The following is a 22,012-nucleotide window of genomic DNA, read 5'->3' as shown; positions in this document are numbered from 1 at the left end:
TATGAGAGAGAATATCCAGGAAGGCATACAGTGTATAATTGATTGGTTTGGAATAAATCCGAAGATGATGTAAGCATCGCAGCATAACATGGTCGGAGTTCTGTGCCACGTGGATATGCATAACTGGTCAGAATTGATCATGCTAATAGAGTTTACAAGGTGTCTTAGAAATGAATTACATCTGTAAGATATGCTACAATTGTGGCTGTATTCTGAAAAGTTAGTAAATATATTGCTATATGTATAAAGGTCAGCATGAAGCATGAACCACAATCTAATTAACGGCATTCTTATGTTTAATACTGTTAATTTATTCATTTTCTCAAACTAAAAAATATGTTTACTAGCCACAATCTAGTGGGTTTAAAAATGGAAAAACAATATCTTTTTTTAATATAGATCTGCCTGGTTAATTTTGTGTTACGTGCCTCAAAATTTGCTTTTGAGAGACCTCAAATGGAATCAGCTACTGGTTGGTTGCCCGCAAAATAACACATGATCAAAGAAAATATAGATGGTAGCTGGTTGGTGTGGAACAGGAACTCCAGAGATAATGTGTGTGAGATGAACTGTTTGAACCTTGTACTAGCATTGGAACTAGCAACAGATATTGGACATGCAGAGGTGCGAAATATGCTCTCATGAGAATGAAAAATGGTTTAACTGAGAACCTAGCCTGTATTGGCTCCCTAGAAAATCTTTTGCAAAAAACTACGTATTATGTTTAATACTTCTTATAGGTGAAAAAATAACAAATCAAGTTATGTGATTAATTTATTTATTTTCTCAAATCAAGAATTATGTAAATAATTTATGACGATGTAGTTGTTTAGTAACCCAAGTATATTGTTAATTAATTTTTAATTAAATACTTGTTAAAAGTACTATAAGCTGAAGAGAGTATTGTATATTTATTTTAAATTAACGGTTGTGATTTATTAAATATTTTTTAGATTAAAATTTTTATATCTTTTTTAAATAAATTATTAATTTCATTATTGATTAGTATAAAATTAACTAGAATAATTATTTTACGTTTAAAAGAATATAAAATGCTCTCTTAATTTATAAAATACTATAAAAATTACTAATTATTTTTGTTACATCATAGTCTTCTAAATATACATTAAATAGTTATGAAATTCCTTTGATATGGTTAATTTGATCTTCCATAAACATAAATTTAATAACTGTTTTGTGTTTATAAACTTTTATGCGATCTTACATACCGTATTAAATTTTGAATTTTGAATAATAAAACTTAATTTTATGATCTTATTATATTTTGATGCGCTGATGTGGATGAGTTTGTCTGTTTTGGAACATTAACTTCAAAGGATTGGGTTCTCTACTTTCCAACATAAAACTGTTTCATTCAGATTACACGCACCTATGAGCTCATTTTGGGTGCTTTTTATTGTCATTTAGTGATAATTTGCATTTGCATTTGCATGCATTAAACAAAAAGTGGCACAACATTGCAAAGAAACAATCCTTTTCAGACCGACCAAAGCTGAATTATTAGGACCCTCCCCGCCGCCCCATGCGTCAGGATTGGAATGTTATTAAATGATCGATCATTGGACTTCCAGTGGCTCAGAATACCAAACAAGTTGTATTCATTCATCATATGCATACCCTCATTCTCTCATTAATAAAGTATCTTTTAGCTCACAATTCAAGTGTGGACCAAAAGAATATGAAATGAGTTGTAGAATTGCGATACTCTAAGCTTGTCCCAACCTCAAAATAAAAAGGGTAATCGATCCACTGTTAAAGAAATCTTCCAAGCAACTGTGGTTGTTCCACCACCTCCATCAAAGCAAGTACAAATTTTGAATCAATGTAACCCTTTGTTTTCGCGATGATGTTGATCCAAAATCCCCATTCAATGTTCCTTTATTTTAATACATTTGTTCCATAAAATTGAATCAACTTGTTTATTGATCATAAAATGCGCAGGTGTACGTAATAATAATAATAATAATAATAATAATAATAATAATTATTATTATTATTATTATTATATTTTGAAATCCTCGTTTATGTCTTTAATCTAATAAAAATTGTTATTTTAGTAAGAAGGTATTAATAGAAGTATTCTTTAAAAATTCTAAGTTGAGAATGTTAGATTTCTATGTTTAGGTTGTGTTTGGTAACATAAACTTATAACTTATTTAAAAGTTTATGGTTTATTTTATTTTAAAAAGTTAGCTTATAAAGTTGTCTGAGAACAAAAGAAAATAGAAAAAAATTATAAATTAAAAAGGTTATTGAAGTATTAAACTTATAGCTTAAAGTTAATAATAATTTTATCTCTAATTTGTCCTTATCCTTTTATATAAATTACAAATCTTAAATATTTTTCTCATTTAATTCTTGTATTTTACATATCTATTTCAATTATTTAATATATTTAAACTAATTACCAAACAACTCTAATTCAATCAACTACTTATAAAAGCATAAGTTTTCAGTTATAAGTCTATCGACTAAGTTATATAATTTTTAACTAGTTTTACCAAAGAGAATCTTAGTATGAATGATTTAAAAATGTTTTTTTAAAAATTAACATTCTTAAGATTAATTTTTATCCGTTTTTCTAACATTTGTTTAATGAAATATAAAAAGAACTTATATATAGTAATATTTTATTTGAAATTACAAAATATCATAAGACTCCATGCGCTGGTGAAATAAAATGCTATAATTTCCAATAAAACTTTATTATTATTTTTTTATTATGTGCCTTGGACACACATTATAAAAATCATATTCTTTAATTACATTTTTCCAACAAAATATTCCTAATAAAAGGTGGAAATCTAAATCTAGCCAAAATAAATGTTTAAATAATTATTTAAGTTTGAATATGAACTTGTTCTAATAAATGAGCTATTGGACTTAGTTTTGATTTTTTTTTCTTTAACTCATTTTAAAATTTGAAGTATTTCAAAATGTCTATTTCCTATGATCAATTGGGCAGTTAAAATTTTCATAAGCTCAATTCTGACAATACGTTCTCTCATGAACATACATTATTTGGCACACAGTGAACTTATTCTATTCTACTGCGGGGGTATACTTGCAAAGACCGAAAATAAAAAACATTACCTTTCTTTAATCTGGTTAATTAAAGCATTTGATAACTTGTTCTCAACGTAGTATCATTATTGACACAAAATGGACATTCAAAAACAAGTTTAATGAAAATGGGTCTGTAACAAGAAACAAAGTTAGATTGGTAGCACAAGCACAGCCATGGAAAATAATGAACAAGTTCGTAGGGGCACTCTTTCCACATTTTGGTTTTCTCTCTCACTTTTTGATAATGCAAACACACATACCTCACACGGTTCAAAGACGCATCCTATTATTTGCACCATTTAAAAGAATAAAATTCTTTTATTAATATTTATGATTCAAAAATGAAATTTTTTGTAGATAAATACATTCATAAATAAGCCTTTTCTCTATTTGTCTCTTTAAGAATGTCAATTTTTTTTTACAAAACGTAATTAATTAGTTTGTTAAGATTTTTGAACGTAAGCAATAATCTTTCTTTGCATATAAACATAGTAGTATCTTTAATATCCACATATTGCAAAGAAAAATAGCAAATCATGTATTTTCATCTATGTGATATTCTTATAAAACATGACTAATTAAGTTGTCATTTTTCATCTTTCTCACCGTTTCAATAGCATTATATTTTTTAAAAATATATTAATGTTTTATTTCCATGTACACGATGTTTTTAAAGTCACATGACATATTTGCAAATAATAAAAAAATTACAAAAAAGAAACTCTCATTATAAAGGTTCAAAATAATAAATTAGGATAACATGATATCCTAAATCAACTCGGACCCTACAAATGCAATTACTCAAAACACTCAAAATTAACAAAAAATAAAACACTTAAAACATTCAAAAAAGGATCAAAATAATATCTCAAGTAAACTAAAAAATAGGAAAAGTGCAAGTGTCCAAAGAAACCCTTAGTTAGGGCAAACAATCACTACGCCAGAAAAGAGATGTAAGAGCGGTTTCATTTGAACTTAAAGAGTGTTTATAAGTGTTCTAAAATCTTGCGCTATCCAATGTCTTACACTAAAAGAGAGGTTATTTAACTGCTCTCAAATGTTGATATTAGAGAACGGTTCTGCACAAAACTACTTTCAAAAGTATAGTTTATAGAGCGATTATCCGCGTACAACAATATACAAATACTGAAAGAATTGAGGTTTAGCTATACTTGCTCCCATATATGTTCCTTAAGATTAGTAAGCACATTTGTCTAATCAAAATAACTAATCGGCATTGTACTTCTAGTAACAAATCTAATAAAAAGTCCAAATTTTGATATGTTAAGGTCAATGAGTTGCCCTGTAAAATTTCATCTAACTGCAAAATGTTATAAGTGATGAGACATATTTAAATTAATAATATAAATTTAAAAGACACATAAAGGTATTGGTGAAGGTTCAAATTACCTGTAACTTTTTTCCTAACTTCTTTGATTTGCTAATGGCCTTTAGTTTTGTTATTCCCCGAGTGTTTTTCTTCTTCAATTCTTCGGACTTAAAAAAGGAACCTCTTTCAATGTTATCTAAAGAAGTCATCTCTACAAGAATGAAAATTGTTTGTAGTAAATAATGACATTATAGTAAACTTGATTCATAAAAAAATAAACTACTAAGTTCAAATTGATTTGTGCACCTTTTTTCTTTTCTTAGGGACCTTACTAAATTTCCTATGACCTTTTATGGAATGAAATAAGGGATTTAACCAAATACCCTCTTCATGATCATGTTTGCATAAAAGTCTCAATCATCTATTACACTGTATCTGCAGTTGACATATGTTCTACACTTCTCAAAGGATCATTCTCAACATTAACTTCTTCTTCCATAAATTCGCCATTAGTATTATTAGACAGCAAGACAATTGACCATGACTTGCCAATAGGATCTGGGACATAGAATACTTGTTGAGACTGTGATGCAAGGATAAACAAGTCATTTTGATAACCCACCCTCTTAAAACGACTCTTATAAAGCCCAAGTTATCAATTCAAAACTTTGTATAATTCAATTCTCATGTGTTCAATGACTACAAAGTATGACATATTGGCATAAATGAGATTTCTATTCTTTGCACTAGAAATATGTAGTAATTAAACAACAAGAGTTATCCCACTATTTTGCATTGTACTTTGGTCCTCATGCTTTTTTGTCTAAACGGTGAACCTATTGATTAAGTAAGAAATGTATGAAAATGCATCAAAACAAGGACTTTTTTAATAACCATCGAATCTTCTTTGTAACAAAATTGTTATTCTTTATCAATTGCTCATAAACATGCTCTTTTAGCCATGAATTTAAATCTCTGGTTATGTTCTTTTGTAATCCAATCCTTACCATTATTAGGATTTTATGCTTCAGTATTTTTTTGTGCATTATTATAAAAGACTAAACCTTCATTTTGTTCCCCAAGAGAGTTTGTCTTGCATTTTAGTCCCTAAAATTAAAAATGTCACATTAGTCCCTGACTTTTATCTCCATTGGGCATTTAAGTCCCTAGACCAGACGTTGTTAATACATAATAATAGAATGTTGACATGTCACATTGAGTGACATGTGTCATTGCTTATGTGGCAAAACGATGCTGACGTATCACGTTAAGTGACACGTGTCATTGATTACTTGACAAAAACAACGTCATATGTGGATAACATATGTTTTCATTTTATTTTAGTCATTGAGATTATAACTTGTCGAGCATTTTAGTCTCCGAAATTGTCATGGACAAGCATTTTAGTTCCTAAAATTGTCACGAACGAGCATTTTAATCCCTATGAGAAAGAAAGAGGAGAAGGATGGTGGAGGTTCTGTTGAAAGAGGATCTGGTAGAGGAAACAATAAAGAAGGTTCATGTGAAGCTATATTTGCAAGATGGTTTGCAAGAAAGGGAAGGGAAGGGAAGAGGGATTGAGTTGGTAGGAGGAGAAGAAGAAGAGAAAGTAAGAGTTAGCATATGTAATCCTCCAAAGAATGCTCTTTTATTGATGAGGTGTAGATCTAATTTGTCAAAATAGCAGCTTTGGCTAATCATTTGTAGGAATCACCTGTTCACAAAGACAAATAAGAAGAAGAAGAAGAAGAAGAAAGAAGTGGTAAGAAAGATCAACACATTGAAATGAAACAAGATGAAGAATAAGAGGGAGAAAAAAAAGAACTAGGTATACAAACCAAAGATGATAGCATTTGTGAAGGAGAACCAATAGAAACTAGTTTTGTGGCCGCTAAAGAAGAAAAGTGTGTAATCACATTCTCATAAGAAGAAGCTAAAGAGGATGTGAAGGAAACCTATGAAGATAAAAACAAAACAAACCCAGAAAGCAACAAGTTATAATCTCAGGGACTAAAAAGTCCGATGAGTTATAATTTCAAGTAATAAAATGTAACAAAAACATATATTATACCACATATAACGTTATTTTTGTCACGTAATCAATGACATGTGACACGTCAGTGTCACTTTGCCAAATAAGCAATGACACGTGTCACTTAACATGACATGTCAGTATTCTGTTACTGTGTATTAACGACTTCTGGATCTAAGGACTTAAATGACCGATAAAGATGAAAGTCAAGGACTAATGTGACATTTTTAATTTTTCAGGGACTAAAATGCAAGACATAAACTCTCTTAGGGACCAAATGAGGGTTTAGTCTATTATAAAAGATTTTATTTCAGGGGTGTTTTGTAAAACGCACAAGTGCTTCTATTTGTTAACCACCAGTGCTTCCTTCTCCTATAATCATTCCTGTGTAATGCAATTTTGGAAGACCAATTGATTCCACCTTTAACGAGTGTTCATTGCAAAACTCAATAACTTCTTCAACTAAATATCGTTCAGCACCCCTCTAGTCAGCTTCTATTCTTTACATACCCTTTAAAAATCTTCATATATCTTTCAACTAGATATATTCATCTCATATATGCAAGGCCACACAATTTTCTCTTCAACCAAGTGAATGGTCAAATAAACCTAATATCAAAGAAAGAAGGTAGAAAATACCTTTCAAGCTCACATAAAGTTTTAGATATGTAGTTTTGCAAAACTAGTAATCTTGCAAGATCAACCACTTTGCTACACATTGCCTTGAAGAAAAAATAAAGCTTGGTGATTGCCATGTGAATTTTTTTGGTAGAATAGACCATATAATAATAGAAATCAAATTATCCATTAAGATATGACAATCATGAGACTTCAATTCTTTTAACTTTAGGTCCTTCAATGTTACGAGACTTTTTATGTTTGATGAATACCCCTCGGGAACCTTAATTGAATAAAGAGCCTCACAAAAAGCACATTTCTCATTTCTAGAAATATGCTATTGATGGTAAAAATGTGTTTTTCTTTTTTCACTGGTGCCAAATCAGATCATATTCCTAGCTTTACCAAGAGTCTTGCATTAATGTCATCCTTTTTATTTTCCTACGATGTTCAATAACATACAAACAATACTTTCACAAACATTTTCAACATGCATAACATCAGCAAAGTGTCTTATGTGTAATAATTTACAATAAGGTAACTCAAAGAAAATTGGCATCTTCCAACCTATAGTTGAAATTTTTTTGGCAAATGATTTTCCAAAAGCATTTATGATATGCTTAACCTCTTCAAAGATTTGTTCTCCTTTTTTCAAATAAGGACATTGTCGTTTTTCACAACTTCCAGCAATTTTTTTTTTTTGAAAGGATGACTTTGTGGCAACTACATATGATACCCTATGAAAACATTCTTGTGACAGTGTTCAAGTCTGAATTATTGTTTTTCCAAAACATATTGGACATGCACATTAACCTTTTATGCTATAATCGGATAGATTCTATAAGCAGGAAAATCATTAATTGTACCATATATAATTGCCTTGAGCGTGAAAGACTAATCTCTAAATTCGTCAGATACTTCTATGCCAATTTCCCACAACAACTTCAAATCTTCAATTAAAGGAGACAAGTACACATCGATATCATTTCTAGGTTGTTTAGGACCATAGATTACGAAAGAAAGCATCATATATTTCTGATTTATGCAAAGCCATCGAGGTAGGTTACACATTATTAAAATCACAAGTCATGTACTATGGGTGCTACTTTGCATCTCATGAGGATTCATTCCATCAGTTGTATATTCCTTGTTTCTACTGCAAAGTCTTCATATTCATCATCAAAAAATTTTCACTGAAGAGAATATGCTAGATGTCGAAGCTTCTCATCTCTAATTTTTCCTTTAGTATGCTAAGTCATCTACTTTGCATTTTTTTAAACTACAAAATAAGTGTCTTAATCTGGGTATTACTAAAAAATACCACACAACTTTGGCAAGTATAGATTCGTTCTTTAAGTAGGTTCTTTAAGTATAGATTCATTTTTTCATCGAGGTAGGTTACACATTATTAAAATCACAAGTCATGTACTATGGGTGCTACTTTGCATCTCATGAGGATTCATTCCATCAATTGTATATTCCTTGTTTCTACTGCAAAGTCTTCATATTCATCATCAAAAAATTTTCACTGAAGAGAATCTGCTAGATGTTTAAGCTTCTCATCCCTAATTTTGCCTTTAGTATGTTAAGTCATCTACTTTGCATTTTTTTTAACTACAAAATAAGTGTCTTAATATGGGTATTACTAAAAAATACCACACAACTTTGGCAAGTATAGATTCGTTCTTTAAGTATAATGACTCATTACACTTTGTACATTAACTTTGTGATGCATACTCGTTTTGAAACAAAATGCAGTCATTAGGACAAATATGTATCTTCTCATGGGTCAATCCATGATGATGCGGTATTTTGCTACTCGTTATGCACAAAGATTGTCGTTAATCCTCATTAAATATGCAAAGAAATGTATGCAATACTAGGGTGTTGTCCTAAGTTGTCTCCAAGGAATTTTTGGTTGGGAACATACATCGAACAAGTGTAAACATATATTTTAAAGCAAGTAAATTGGGGGGAGGTTTGTCAATTTCCAGATTTTAATCAAGAGCAAAATGTAAACTAGTAAAATTCAATCAATTAAGAAGAGTAATCCCTAGTCAATCAATGAGTTCTATCACTATTCTTCCAAATGATTCAATAATCCCCTATTTTTCCCTTGAATTAAGTTAATCTAAAAGCGAAAATTAACTTTAGCATCCCAATTAAAATTAAGCATCTTAATGGGCTCCAATCTCTATCCCTAAGATTAAGCAATCTCAAAGATTAATCAAAATTAAGCAATTTTGGATTAGAATTTTGTTTGGGTAATTTAGGGTTCATTAAGCAATGTTCCCCTCATGCAAATTTCATTTCATTCAGAGATTAGGGTTAATAAATCCAAGGAAATAAAAAGTAATATTGCCATTAAACCCAAGAATTCAAAAACCATGTGAGTTGACTAGGAATTACAAGAAAATTTAGCCCTCCATATGGATGGGCTTCACAAATGAAAGAAGGAAATGCAGAAACGTAAGCAACATCAATGTAAAATCAATGAGAATCAAAGGGAAATTGGAAATTAAAAACCTATAATGAACCCCTGGCTGTCACCCAAAGATCCTAGGCTCTACAAAATGCTCCCAAAGTGACAAAAGAATCTAAGGAAAATGTAAAAAAGTTTTTTTTTGTACCCTAATTTCTCAAATTCTATTTATAGTGCAGAAATTTTTGCCCAAAGTGACAACTATGGTTTCATAGTGATAACGCGCAACGTTCCAAAGTGATTACGCACATTCCATAGTGATAACGCGCAAGGTCTGTGATTTTGGCCTCTTTGGAGTTATCACTTTGGCTTCATAGTAATAACGCGCAACGTCCCAAAGTGGTTACTCTCGCTTCATAGTGTTTACGCGCAGGTCCTGTGTTTTTGCCCTCTCTGGAGTTGTCACTTTGGCATCAGAGTGATAACTTTGGCTGCTCCAGAGTGTCTACTATGGTTCCATAGTAGCTACGCGCAGGATCTTGTACTTTTTGGCCTTTCTGGAGTTGTTACTATAGGTTCATAGTGATCACTCTGGTCTACCTTTCTGGAACAAGCTTGCTGTAGTGTTCACTATAGACTCCAAAGTGATCACTTTCACCTCAAACTTTCTCAAATGCTAAAAATCCATGGAAAAAGTCTAGAAACTCCTGCACAATTATTCAAATGATCAAAATTACAAACTATATCTATGTAAATTAATGTAAATTAACCTAAAATTAAGAAATCTATTATAAATTGACCAAAATGATATTTTTATGTTATTTACAACCCTAAGTTTACTTTTTTCTATTAAGAAACATTAAAATAACAAGTAAAAATCCAATAAAATGTGGATTCATCAATCCAATGGAAGCAAGTATTTGTTTAGCATCATATGTTCTTGTATATAGCACATTATCCTCTGTTAGCATCTCATTTAATAAATGAAGCTTTTATCTGTCAATATATTTGAGGCTTTTAAGTTATAAAGCTTTAATACAGAACTCAATCTTGTGAACTTTCTGCATCCATTGTTGTAAAAACCAATTTTTATCTCCAATTTTTTTAAAATATATAAAAATAAAATAATAAAAATATTTTATAGAAAAATGGAATTTTTTAAAAAAAAAAGATTGGTTCCCGAAAACAAAAACTTGCTCTATACAAGCTTATACCCCAATATCAAAAACCAATTTAAGCACGAAAAAGGAAAAACGTACGGCTTTTGGCATTTTGTAAAAACCCTAAACGACCCATATAAATACACAAGTAAAAAAAATCTAGAGAAAAAGGGGGGAAACAAAAAAACAAAGGAGAAAACTTCTAAGAAAAAGTTTTGAAGATCAAGATAACAAAGCGAAAGAAGAATACAAAAAAAGTTTGAAAAAGAGAATACAATATAAAAAAAACAAATGCAAAAAATAAGAGAGGAGAAGAAGAAAATAAAAAGGAAGGAAAGATAGTATACAATTAATCACTACCCCACCGTTCGAATCGTTATATCAGTAAGTTTATTCCTTCTTCTTTGGTTGTTTTTTTAAAACTTACTATGGGCAAACTTATTTCTTCTTCCTCGGTTCTTTTTTTTTTTTAAACTTGCTTTGCGTAAGCTTATTTCTTCTCGGTTGTTTTCTTACTTACTCTATATAGATGTATGCCCTGAACAAAAGACATACTAAATCACTTTTTTTTCTTTTTTTTTAATGGAATATTATGATTTAATCTGTTGAATTTGAATTGATATATGTATAAGATGTGGGCATTGTGTGTACTGTAATCATCCCTTTCATTACATTTTTATTATTTTTCTAATGTTTATTAATATTTACTATTATTTTATTATATTTGATTTGATTAGACAATATAAAACATGCAACTTGAGCTCTACATATGCACCTACATCTAAGCTATTATACTTTATTTGACTTACTTTTTCTTAATTCAATTATTTTATTTTTTTTATTTTTCATCTTCTGTTTAGTTATTAGGTATTTTTTATCGGTTAAGCTTAATGTTTTTTCTTTCTTTCTTTTTATTGTTTGGGCCTCTCTATATTTTTCTTTCTTTCTTTTTTTTCTCTAGCCTTATAATTTTACTTATTTACTATCTAATTTTATTTATTCTATTTTACTTTAAATAAAATACCTTTTATTTTAAATCTTCATATTTCATTTATATTTTTTAAGCAATGATAATTAGAACAATTATGATAAAAAATCATTAAAATTGATTAAACATAATATAATTTTTTATCATATTATATGTGAATTGTATTTTTATTTGTAAAATTTATTTTATTTTAATATTAACAATAAATTCTTCTTAATATTTTTTATATTATTCTATTATTTATGTTTAATTATTATTTTGATTATTTACTTTTTAATATAATTTTTTTATTTATTGTATATTTGTAGAGTATTGATGTAATTTAAATTTAAATTTTTGATTTACTTCCTTTAATATAATCAATAAATAATATAATACTATCAATTTATAATACTAATGTGTAGCTTCTCTATCATCATGTATTATAAATTGATAAAACTCTATATATACTTACATTATCTAGGCTTTATACAATATTAATTATTATATGTTGTCTTTAATTAATTAAATTATTATCTTAATAATCAATCAAAATATGTTTCTTCTCTAATTATTGACTTACTAATCAACTAACTAATTTAAATCTTTGTTTTATTAATGGAATAATTTATAATGCTAATATGTAGCGACTCTACTTTTATGCATTATAAATTGTCAAAACTTATGTATACCAATGTTAACTTAGGTTTTATATACCATCAATTCATATAAAAATTAAATCTAACTTATAAAATTAATCAACTATATAATTGTTTTTATTTAATTAAAATGTATCATTTAATTGAAAATATTTCTCTATTTCTTTATTGTAAAGAATAATTCATTTATTTAATTAAATTAAAACACTTTTATCATACTAATGCAACGATTTATAGTGTTATTATGTAGTATTTCTACCTTTATACGCTTTAAATCGTAAAGACTTTTGTATACCAACATTACCTTGGGTCCTATGCAATATAAATTTATCAAATAAAATTTTAATCTTTATATTAAATAAATCTCTTCTTTAATCAATTCAAATAGATTTATGTCTTTTATTAAAATGAAATTAATTTCATATTTTCTTAAGTCATATTTCTAATTTTGATAAATTAAACAACTAAACATTTCTTTACTTATTTATACAAATTTCTACAATATCAATGTGCAATTTATATTGCCTTCGATTATCTATTAAATTATGAGGGTTTATGTAACTTATACTATCTTAAATTTTCTTTCAATATAAATTTTTAAATTCAAACTTTTTCTCATTTACAAACTATAATCTTTTTTTATTATTAAAAAAAATTAAACGATTTGCAATATAGTTGTGTGATCTTCCTTCACCTTCAGTATTGTTTCTCATAGGATACATGTATAAATGCGTTATCTTGTATCCTAAATATTATACTTAGAAAAATCATTTTAATCTCAAAATAAACTTTATTTTACTAAAATTTCTTTTAATCAACAAACTTCATGATTTTTAATATAAAACTACGTGACTTTGAGTTTCTAATTACACCTGGAGATACGTAAGAGCAGAAATCAGACTCGTCAAGTAAAAAAAATAAAATTTCTCTTTTAAGATACTGATTAACATTTCAATAATAATTTTTGTTCTTCTAAAATAAAAATAAAAATAACTATTATTTAGGGGTTAAATAAATATTTTTTAAAATTAAAATGAATTTGCACAATTAATTTAAGATAACTATTTTTAAATGGATGTTATAAGGTACTAATATCTTCCCTACACGTAAATGACTCCGAATTCATTTTTGAAGATCATATTATTTTAAAAGTTTTTTCAAAGTTTTCTTAAAATAAACTTTGATGACAACTTTTTTGATTTTTTAGAAAATATTTTTTATTCCAAAAAGATATTTTTCTTAAACACGTATTCGCCGTACCAATGCGACTGTCCAGTTGTGACAATTGTATAATGGTGTTTCTACATCATCTTTTAGCCTCTCAAACATTTTTGGACAATCTCTAAGATCTTCTTCAGCAACATTTGTAATGTTTTCAACATGATCACTCTTATCTTTTCTTAATGTCTCTGAGTAATAGAGATTGAATTTCATGTTATATGATGTACTTCCACCTTATATCTCACCGTGTTTTGTCCAACAAGTATGTTTTTTGTCAATCTCATTGCATATTAGATGTTCCTTCAATTCTTTTATATTTACTTGCATCATATTCAAACAACACCAACAAAGACAGGGAATAAAGTTAACATATGTAGCATGCTTAATTGCAAATCTAATAAACTCCTTCACTCTATCTTCATATTCTTCAGTCAAACGATTAGCTACCATCCAACTTTGATCTATATTTGCTCGAACTACGGTTATAATAATTACATTTGTCAATGTCTTATTAAGTCTCACATGGTAAGGCCCTATCCTATTTGAGAATAAAATTTTTCATGCTTTAATTAATAATTGCTGCTTAAATCTTGTATTTTACACTTGGCAAAATTTTGATAGCATTTTGCATTAGTCTCCTAGTACACAACTTAAATATAAAACTATTTACCTCAATCAAGCATGCATCAAGAAACAATGAGAAATGCTCCACACCAAAATTTTATCAAGTATAATATACAACATTATCAGAAGTATTTGCTAACCAATGAATGTAAAACTTTGTTCACAAATTGTCCAACTTTGATAATTTGAGATTAAAAATAATGATTTATTCAATTGTTATTTTGAATCTCAAATGAGAAACTAAGATTTCACTCAATTTCATATTTTAATTAATAATTTCAAAGTACAATCACTAACAATTTTCATGCATTCATAGCATTTCATAAGGCATAACAATGTACAATGAGTTTATGTCTTTTATCAAATAACAAAACATATAGCAAACTTATAAAAAAATAGATAAAACATAACAATAATGTGCATTCACATGTTCTGCCATTTATATTGTAGTTAGCAAATATCTATTTTGTATAACTTAGGTACCTAACATCAATTTCATTTATAGCACACAAAGCAATTTCACATAATCGGGCAGACACATATATTGGAACAATAAAAAAACACAATAGAAATAACCTAAGGTTTTAATTTGGCAACATCAATTTCTAGAACAATCAAATGCATTTTTAGAATAATCACCTGCATTACATAAAACCAGTCTACAAATATAATGTTCAAAAAATCCTAAATAACCAAACTAACAATAACAGAAATTACCTAACCTAAAGTTCCACATTTTGAATTAAAGCTTTTACTACATAAAAAAATAAAATAAAATCCATGTCCTTTCTCAAGCAACGTTACTCAAAAAATACATATAACAAGTTTAACAAAAATACAAAAATATACAATCTCATTAACCTCAAAGCAATGTAGTTCTACTAATTTAGTCATAGTTCACCTGAAGTCAAGGATCAACAAGGGGACGCTTGTAACTATTCAACACAAGCAAAAAAAAAGTGCATCTTAGTAATGTAACTTTAGACAACACATAGATGATGATGAATATACCTTGAGAGTGCGAATGTAATATCAACGGTGTAGATGGTGGTGGAAATATGTAACACAATGACCAAAGAGAAATTTAGAGTTATCGAATAGGCTCAAGAACAGGGATGAGCAGTTTTGAGGGTTAGGGTTTAATTTGAAATATAACTTTAGAGAACGGTTAAGATCTACACTTCTCAGAGTGGTTTCACGTGTCAACCGTTAACTAAAATATCGACTTTTTGATAATGGTTATTTAATAACTGCTCTCCAAGTTAACTTTAGAGAGTAGTTTGCTAACTAAAATATCAAATTTTTGATAGCGATTATTTAATAACCGCTCTCCAAGTTAACTTTAGAAAGCAGTTCCAGATAAATCGCTCTTATAAGTGTATAATAGAGAGCGGTTTCAGATAAACTGCTCTTAAAAAGGTATATTAGATAGCGGTTCAACGCTAACCGCTCTCTTACTATCTTATACAAAACGGTTAGTAAAAACTGCTATCCAAATTTGTGCTTTTTGGCATAGTGAACTGCAAACTTTCTTAAAAAAGAGACGAAATGATATCATGAAATCAACTCAAAGATCAAGAAAAATGCTTTAACTCCAAGCAATTGAAAGGGGGGACAAACATTATACCTCAAATTGATAAAAACAAAATTAGAGCAAATTTGATGTCTTAGATAATTCAAAATATGGCAAATAATGGTCGAGCATTAAAAATGGGGTAAACAAGATGTTTGAAAAGAAGTAAAAACTAAAAATGTGATAATCTAAAAATACTCAAAGTTGAGCAAATGATACTTGAAGTGTTTAAACAGGAACGAACATGTCTCATATTAGGTTCAAAATTGAGGTAAACATGATTGTCCAAAAAAGCTCAAAGCAAGGGGCAAACAATGTTTGAAATATTTCAAAAAAACAAAATGACAAATATAATGTCCTAAATCAGTTAAAAAAATAAGACAAATGTGATTACTCAAAGATACTCACAAAACAATCATAGGGCAAATAATGTTTAGAATATTTTAGAAACACAATCAGCAAACATGATGTCCAAATAGTTTAAAAGTACGACAAATGAAATTGCCTAAAGCTACACAAAATTTAGGCAAACAATGCCCAGGATGTTTGAAAATGTCATAAACAAAATAATGCTCAAATTTGAGACAAAAGATGCTTGAAACATTTCAAAATGAGGATAAACTTGATAATTCAAATTGGTTCAAAGTTAAGGCAAGAGATGCTTAAAAAATATTGAAAAGTAAATCAATTGATATTTCTAAAAATCAAACTTTGATACTCAAAATAATTCAAAATAAAGTATGCAATGTCCAAGATACTTCAAATATGGAACAAACATATGTCTAAAATGAATAAATATGAAGGTAATTACTCAAAATAGCTCTAAATAAGGGAGGACGATGCCTAAAATATTAAAATGTTGAGGCAAATGTCGCCCTAAAATTTCAAAACTAAATGAAATGAGATGGATTAGAACTAGTGTAATCCTAATGTCTAAATTAAGGAAAATAAATATACGAGACAATACGATGTTACAAATGAATTTAAAATTGATACAAATGTGATTACCCAAAATTGTTCAAAGAAGGGGCAAACGATTTGAAGACATTTAAAATCTAGAGCAAACAATGTCTAAAACATTTTAAAAATAAGCCATATATGGTCCTAAATCAGTTCAAAATTGATTCAAATGTGATTCTTCAAAGTTTCTCAAAGTAAGGGCAAACTATACCAAAACATTTAAAAGTTGGAGCAAGTGATGCCTAAAAAATTCAAAACTAAAACAAATGAAATTTCGCGAAAGTTCTTAAAACCCAGGAAAATATGGTTGCTTAAAGATGTTTAAAGTTGAGCAAACCATATTGAAACATTTAAAAATAAGACAAAAATGATATTACAAATCATTTCAAAACAATAGCAAGGTCATACTACTCAATCAGAAGTCCTAATATTCTCACCCATAGAGTAACTTGGTCAATAGTCTCAACGGAGAGATGGAAATTAGGCACTCACTCCCTAATGACCAAATAATGATCATAAATGAGCCAAGGTCCATTAGATAAGGCAGTAGAGAGGTCATCCTTGTTAGTGAGCTTAATAAGGAAGCAGTCAAAACCCAAAACAATTAGAGTTAAAGCTTCCTTCCTTAACCATAGTTGTTTTAAACGATTCTCCAGAGTTATGAAGTCTATTTTTTGGCCTAGTAGCTTCACTATAAGACCATTCTTCCATGAGCAACATATTCTCCTGTTCATCTTTTCCCCTATAATGAAACTTAGGCAATCATAACCTCTCAACTTTTTCTCAATAATTTGTATTGTTTTTCTTTTTCCTGCTATCAAGACCTTAAATAACCTCCATGTCATCATCAGCTCCGTCTTCTAGCTCATCACCTTCTTCTTTCCTCTAAGTCCTCCTCGGAAGTCCATTCCTCACTTTCAAAATCCTCACCTCCCATCAAAAAAATTTTCCATTCTTTTTTTTTTTTGCATTTTTTGGTTCTTATATTGAATTTATGTTTTATGCATAGCATTGAAAATTCATGTATACACATAAATTTGTATTTAAGAGAAAAGTGAATCTTACTAAAAAAAAATACAAATTAGCAAGATAGATTAATTATATCCTATCAAATAAAACAAGATAATTCTAGACAAGTTGTTGAAGTCATATAATTAGTCCAATTTTCACTTTACAGAGAAATATTAACTTAAAAAATACTTGGACAAAATACCAAGTTTGAAACCTCGCCTACTTTTTTAGAAAGATTTACTTCCCTCCTAAAAACAAACTTATTTGATAAGAATTTTGGCCTAAACTGAATGCTTAAGTATTAATTTTAAGTGATATATTTTTTATTATACATTACATGAACACATAATAAAAAAAAATAAAAAGAAGAATAAAGAAATATAGGCAAAATGTTTTAATGAGTGTTTTCTAAATTAATGTACAGATATTGTCATGACTGTCTTTAGTTCATTTTCAAGATGGGCTTTCATATTTTCAATCCATTATTGCAGAATATTGAAATTATTTTAAAACTCAAATAAAAGCCTAACTTGTCAGACTTGAGTTAAAAGATTAAAATGAAACAACATTTAAGTCAATCCAACACTGACGTTAACAAAGTTAAGGGAAGCTAATAAGAAAGACCAATTTATTGAATGTATAAAAGTTTAATGACTAAAATAAACGGTAGAGAATAAAAAAATTTAAAATTAGAAGACCAAACGTATAATTTTACCTACATTAATTAATAACTCTCAAAATAAATAAAAAAAACTCTTTCATAACCACAATAGACTGTTCTCAACCAGATTTCAACATCGGCATGGTTGAGCAACCAAATTGAATAACCAATTTTCCTTTTGAGTCTTTGACTCATTGCAACACATGAAGAAAAAGTGCCATTTGACAGAAAAAGAGATAAATTGAGAAACCAATAAGGCCCAAACAGTTTTTGCACCTCTTTTTTTATATAAATACAGTAATACACAACACCATCTTAACCTTCTTTACACTTTTTATTCTAAAATAACCTCAAAATCATTTCTTTTTCTCTTTTCTGAAAACGCAAGTTCAATTTTAGGGATTGCATTTTTTTCGAAAACTTAATTTCAAAATCTATTCAAATAAATTTCCTAAAAATTAATTTCAGAAATTTGTTTTTAAAAGCTTTGGGAAAAATTTTCAAAATATTAATAATAGACCTTCTAAAATTTAAGGGTGTAAACATGATTGCTAGGTAGATCCGTCTCTTAGGTTAACACTCTATTTACTTTTGGGCCGATAGGAAATGAGCCTTTTGTACTGTTTTGCTTCCTTGCAGCATTCATTATGAACCAAACAAAAAATAAAAGGAAAACGACCTAAAATTGTTGTTTGCAAAGCTTAGAATGAATGGAATTACAGAAAACAACTCATAATTCATAGACAATGGACACGAATCAATCATATCGAAGTTATTGCCTTGTATTCCAATTGAAGTTCTGTAGCGGGAAAAGTTGAAAATAACAAATATTTTAATCTCTCGACCTTTAAAAGAACGCTACTCCAATAACTTACACCTTCAAACTACCTAAAAGAAAAGGGTGGATAAGAAAACAAAAGGAGAAAAATAAAAAACAAAAAACAAAAAGGGCATTTAAAGTGATAAAACCAACCTCCAATAGTGACTAAAACAACAACTTTTGAGCGCATGAATTTTCTAAGCTCTAGCTTGAAGTTTGAATTTGAACAATTCAACAAGCATTAAATGGCTATGGAAGGCAATTTAATTCCATAACAATTTCAAATTTAATGCTTATACTTCACATTTTATCCATGCTAACTAAGTTATTCACACTTGGGATTTTCCTCCACGTTCTGAAAACCGATAACAAAATACAACATAGGTCAAAATGCAACACAACTAAGCGCATGGTGCACCTGAAATCCACACAGCAAATAAATTGTCAAGTGTTCAATTTCCCCCACCTAATATCCCTACTTTCCCATTACATTTTCGTGCAATATATATCATATCAAAGTAGTATGTCAATTCCTCCCCTATCAAACTGCAACTTAGAAATTGCTGGATTCCCACTCTTCATTAAATTGCAGTTGCAATTAACCATCCACCTTTAATTTTTAATTAAATTAAAGTTAGCCCCATACTTTATAATGCACCACCCATATAGCTGTCTTCTGACGTCGTGCCAGTGGGTATAGTCAGTTTTATGGACGCATAAATGAGTTAGCAAAATCAGTTTTATGGACCACACACCAATCCACTTGTTCTTGTACACCCAAAATGAAACATAAAGGGATTATATTGTATATTTACACACTCGCCTATCAGTCGCACAATATCAAACCAGTTCCAACAGAACAGAAACTGAGCATGGGCCTAAAAACATGTTGTATTTGTCTCATTTTCGTACATAAATATAAATGGCGCTTTATAGAAACGTGAATGTAATAAAATAAATAGAGTAATCAGGAGTGTGAACCGTGAACGGTGGTTCTTTCAGCATCCACCCTTTTGTAGATAAATATAAACGTTACATTATTTGATTGATCCCACAAAATGAAATCGAAAGAGTAAGAGAGAAGAAAATATTCTTCATATTTTCCAAACATAAATTACAGACACGTGAACGTAACAATAAATACAGTGATCAGCAGAGTGAAGTGTGAAGTATACCTGTTTATTTTAAACTTAAGAAATATACACTTGCTTCTTTCAACCTTCCACCAAGCCAATCAAACAACTTCAATAAATTTACTTGATGCCCATGTTTTTGCAGCATCAGAAACCTTGCTTCCCTCAACCTCTATCCTCCTCAAACGAGAAGAATTCTTAACAAACAGCTCAATAGCATCAGATTCAATCCCAAAACAGTGCATAATATCTACATTTTCAAGGCGCTTGCAGCTCCTAAGCATGGAAACCATAGCAACACTGGTGAGTCCTTTACACCCTCTCACCCTCAAATCAATCAAATGAATGCACGAAACTAACATGGAAATGAACTCCTTGTCAAGCAACATTTCATTATGTGACAAGTCTAGTTTCCTCAATTGCCTCAAATGCTGCCCCAAAGTGGCAAGCAGCCCAGGTTCTCTTTCAACCACATCGCAATTAATCAGAGCCAATTCTTCAAGCCCATTACTCATTGCCATCCCAAGAGCCTTAAGGCCCTCACCATTGACAAAACAACAACTCTGAAGCCTAAGACTCGAAAGGCCTCTGAAATTTCCGGCGACAGCTGAAAGATGGTCATTATTAAGGTCCAAAGGTAAACGAAGATCAAGTTTAAGTATCTTAGACCTGCATTGAGAAAAGAACTGTAGCAACCCCTCTCTGCTACCACCATCATGAACCAAAAGCGAATTCAAAGAATCGCAATGCTCCACGAGTTTCAAGAGAACCCCATCAACCACACTCCTACATGTTCTGAGTTCCACCTCTTGAAGACCCTGCAAGCACCTCACAAAAGAGGAGTAAGAGCCTCCAATACCTTGACAGCCCTGAAGCTTCAACCTCTTGAGCTTCGTACAGCTCCTCCATAACCAACCAAACCCCCTATCATCTCCAGTAATACCCACCAAACAAAGACTCTCCAGCCCCAATTCCGCATCAAAAAATTCACTTTCCAGCACCCCATGTTCCATATTCACCTCGCGAAGACAACCACCGCCATCATGATAAGAACACAAGGATATAGACAAGTCTTTCAAGCAAGGGAAGGACAAGAGCCATTTGAGGAATATGGGCCTGGAGAGGGCGATAGAGAGGGATGTCAGGCGGGGGCATGAGTTGGAGAGAGAAAGGAGGGAGGAGAGAGAAACGGGGCCGGCCATGAAGCTGAGAGCGAGAAGGTTGGGAGAAGAGGAAGAGATGACCGAGAGGAGAAGGGGGAGAGGGGGGGAGAGAAGGGGGGAGAGAGGGAGAGAGAGAGGGAAGAGAGAGAAGTGTGGTGGGAGAGGAAAGAGGAGAGAGAAGGGAGGAGGCATGAGCGATGGGAGAGGCGAAGGGTGAGGGATGTTCTGGAAGAACGGTAGAGATGGAGCCACCTCTTGCACACAAGGGGCACAGAACAACATGAAGCTGAGGGAAGCCTCTGGAATATTTCTTGCATTAGTTCATCGTAAAGCCTCTCCTCCATCTCTCCCACTCTCTGTTCCGTCGAACCACCAGCGACAACTCCACAAGTTCTGGTTTTTTAAGAGAGGGAAAGGAAAGAGAGAGAGAGAGAGAGTTTATTAGGCAAGAAGACAAGTGATTTTGGGTAGAGTCTTAGACGCAGTTGCCGAGGACGTGTAAGCCACGTCCTTCCCTTTCAAATCCATATCAATTACACATATTTTATTTATAAAATATTTCTTTTTTATT

General features: G+C 30.2%; 1 protein-coding gene across 1 annotated transcript; it reads right to left on the bottom strand.

Annotated features, from left to right (window-relative positions):
• Positions 1-6,151: 6,151 nt before the first annotated feature.
• Positions 6,152-21,809, bottom strand: LOC113850025 (F-box/LRR-repeat protein 3). Its single transcript, XM_027480333.1, is given in 3 exon segments — positions 6,152-6,336; positions 20,058-21,533; positions 21,536-21,809. Coding segments are annotated over 2 exon segments (1,404 nt in total). The 5' UTR covers positions 21,786-21,809; the 3' UTR covers positions 6,152-6,336; positions 20,058-20,379.
• Positions 21,810-22,012: the final 203 nt, after the last annotated feature.

This window comes from Abrus precatorius, unplaced genomic scaffold (assembly GCF_003935025.1).
Source record: "Abrus precatorius isolate BTA unplaced genomic scaffold, Abrus_2018 Scaffold10, whole genome shotgun sequence".
NCBI lineage: Eukaryota > Viridiplantae > Streptophyta > Magnoliopsida > Fabales > Fabaceae > Abrus > Abrus precatorius.
The sequence above is the reverse complement of the archived record's forward strand: the minus strand, read 5'-3'. Positions and strand labels throughout refer to the sequence as shown.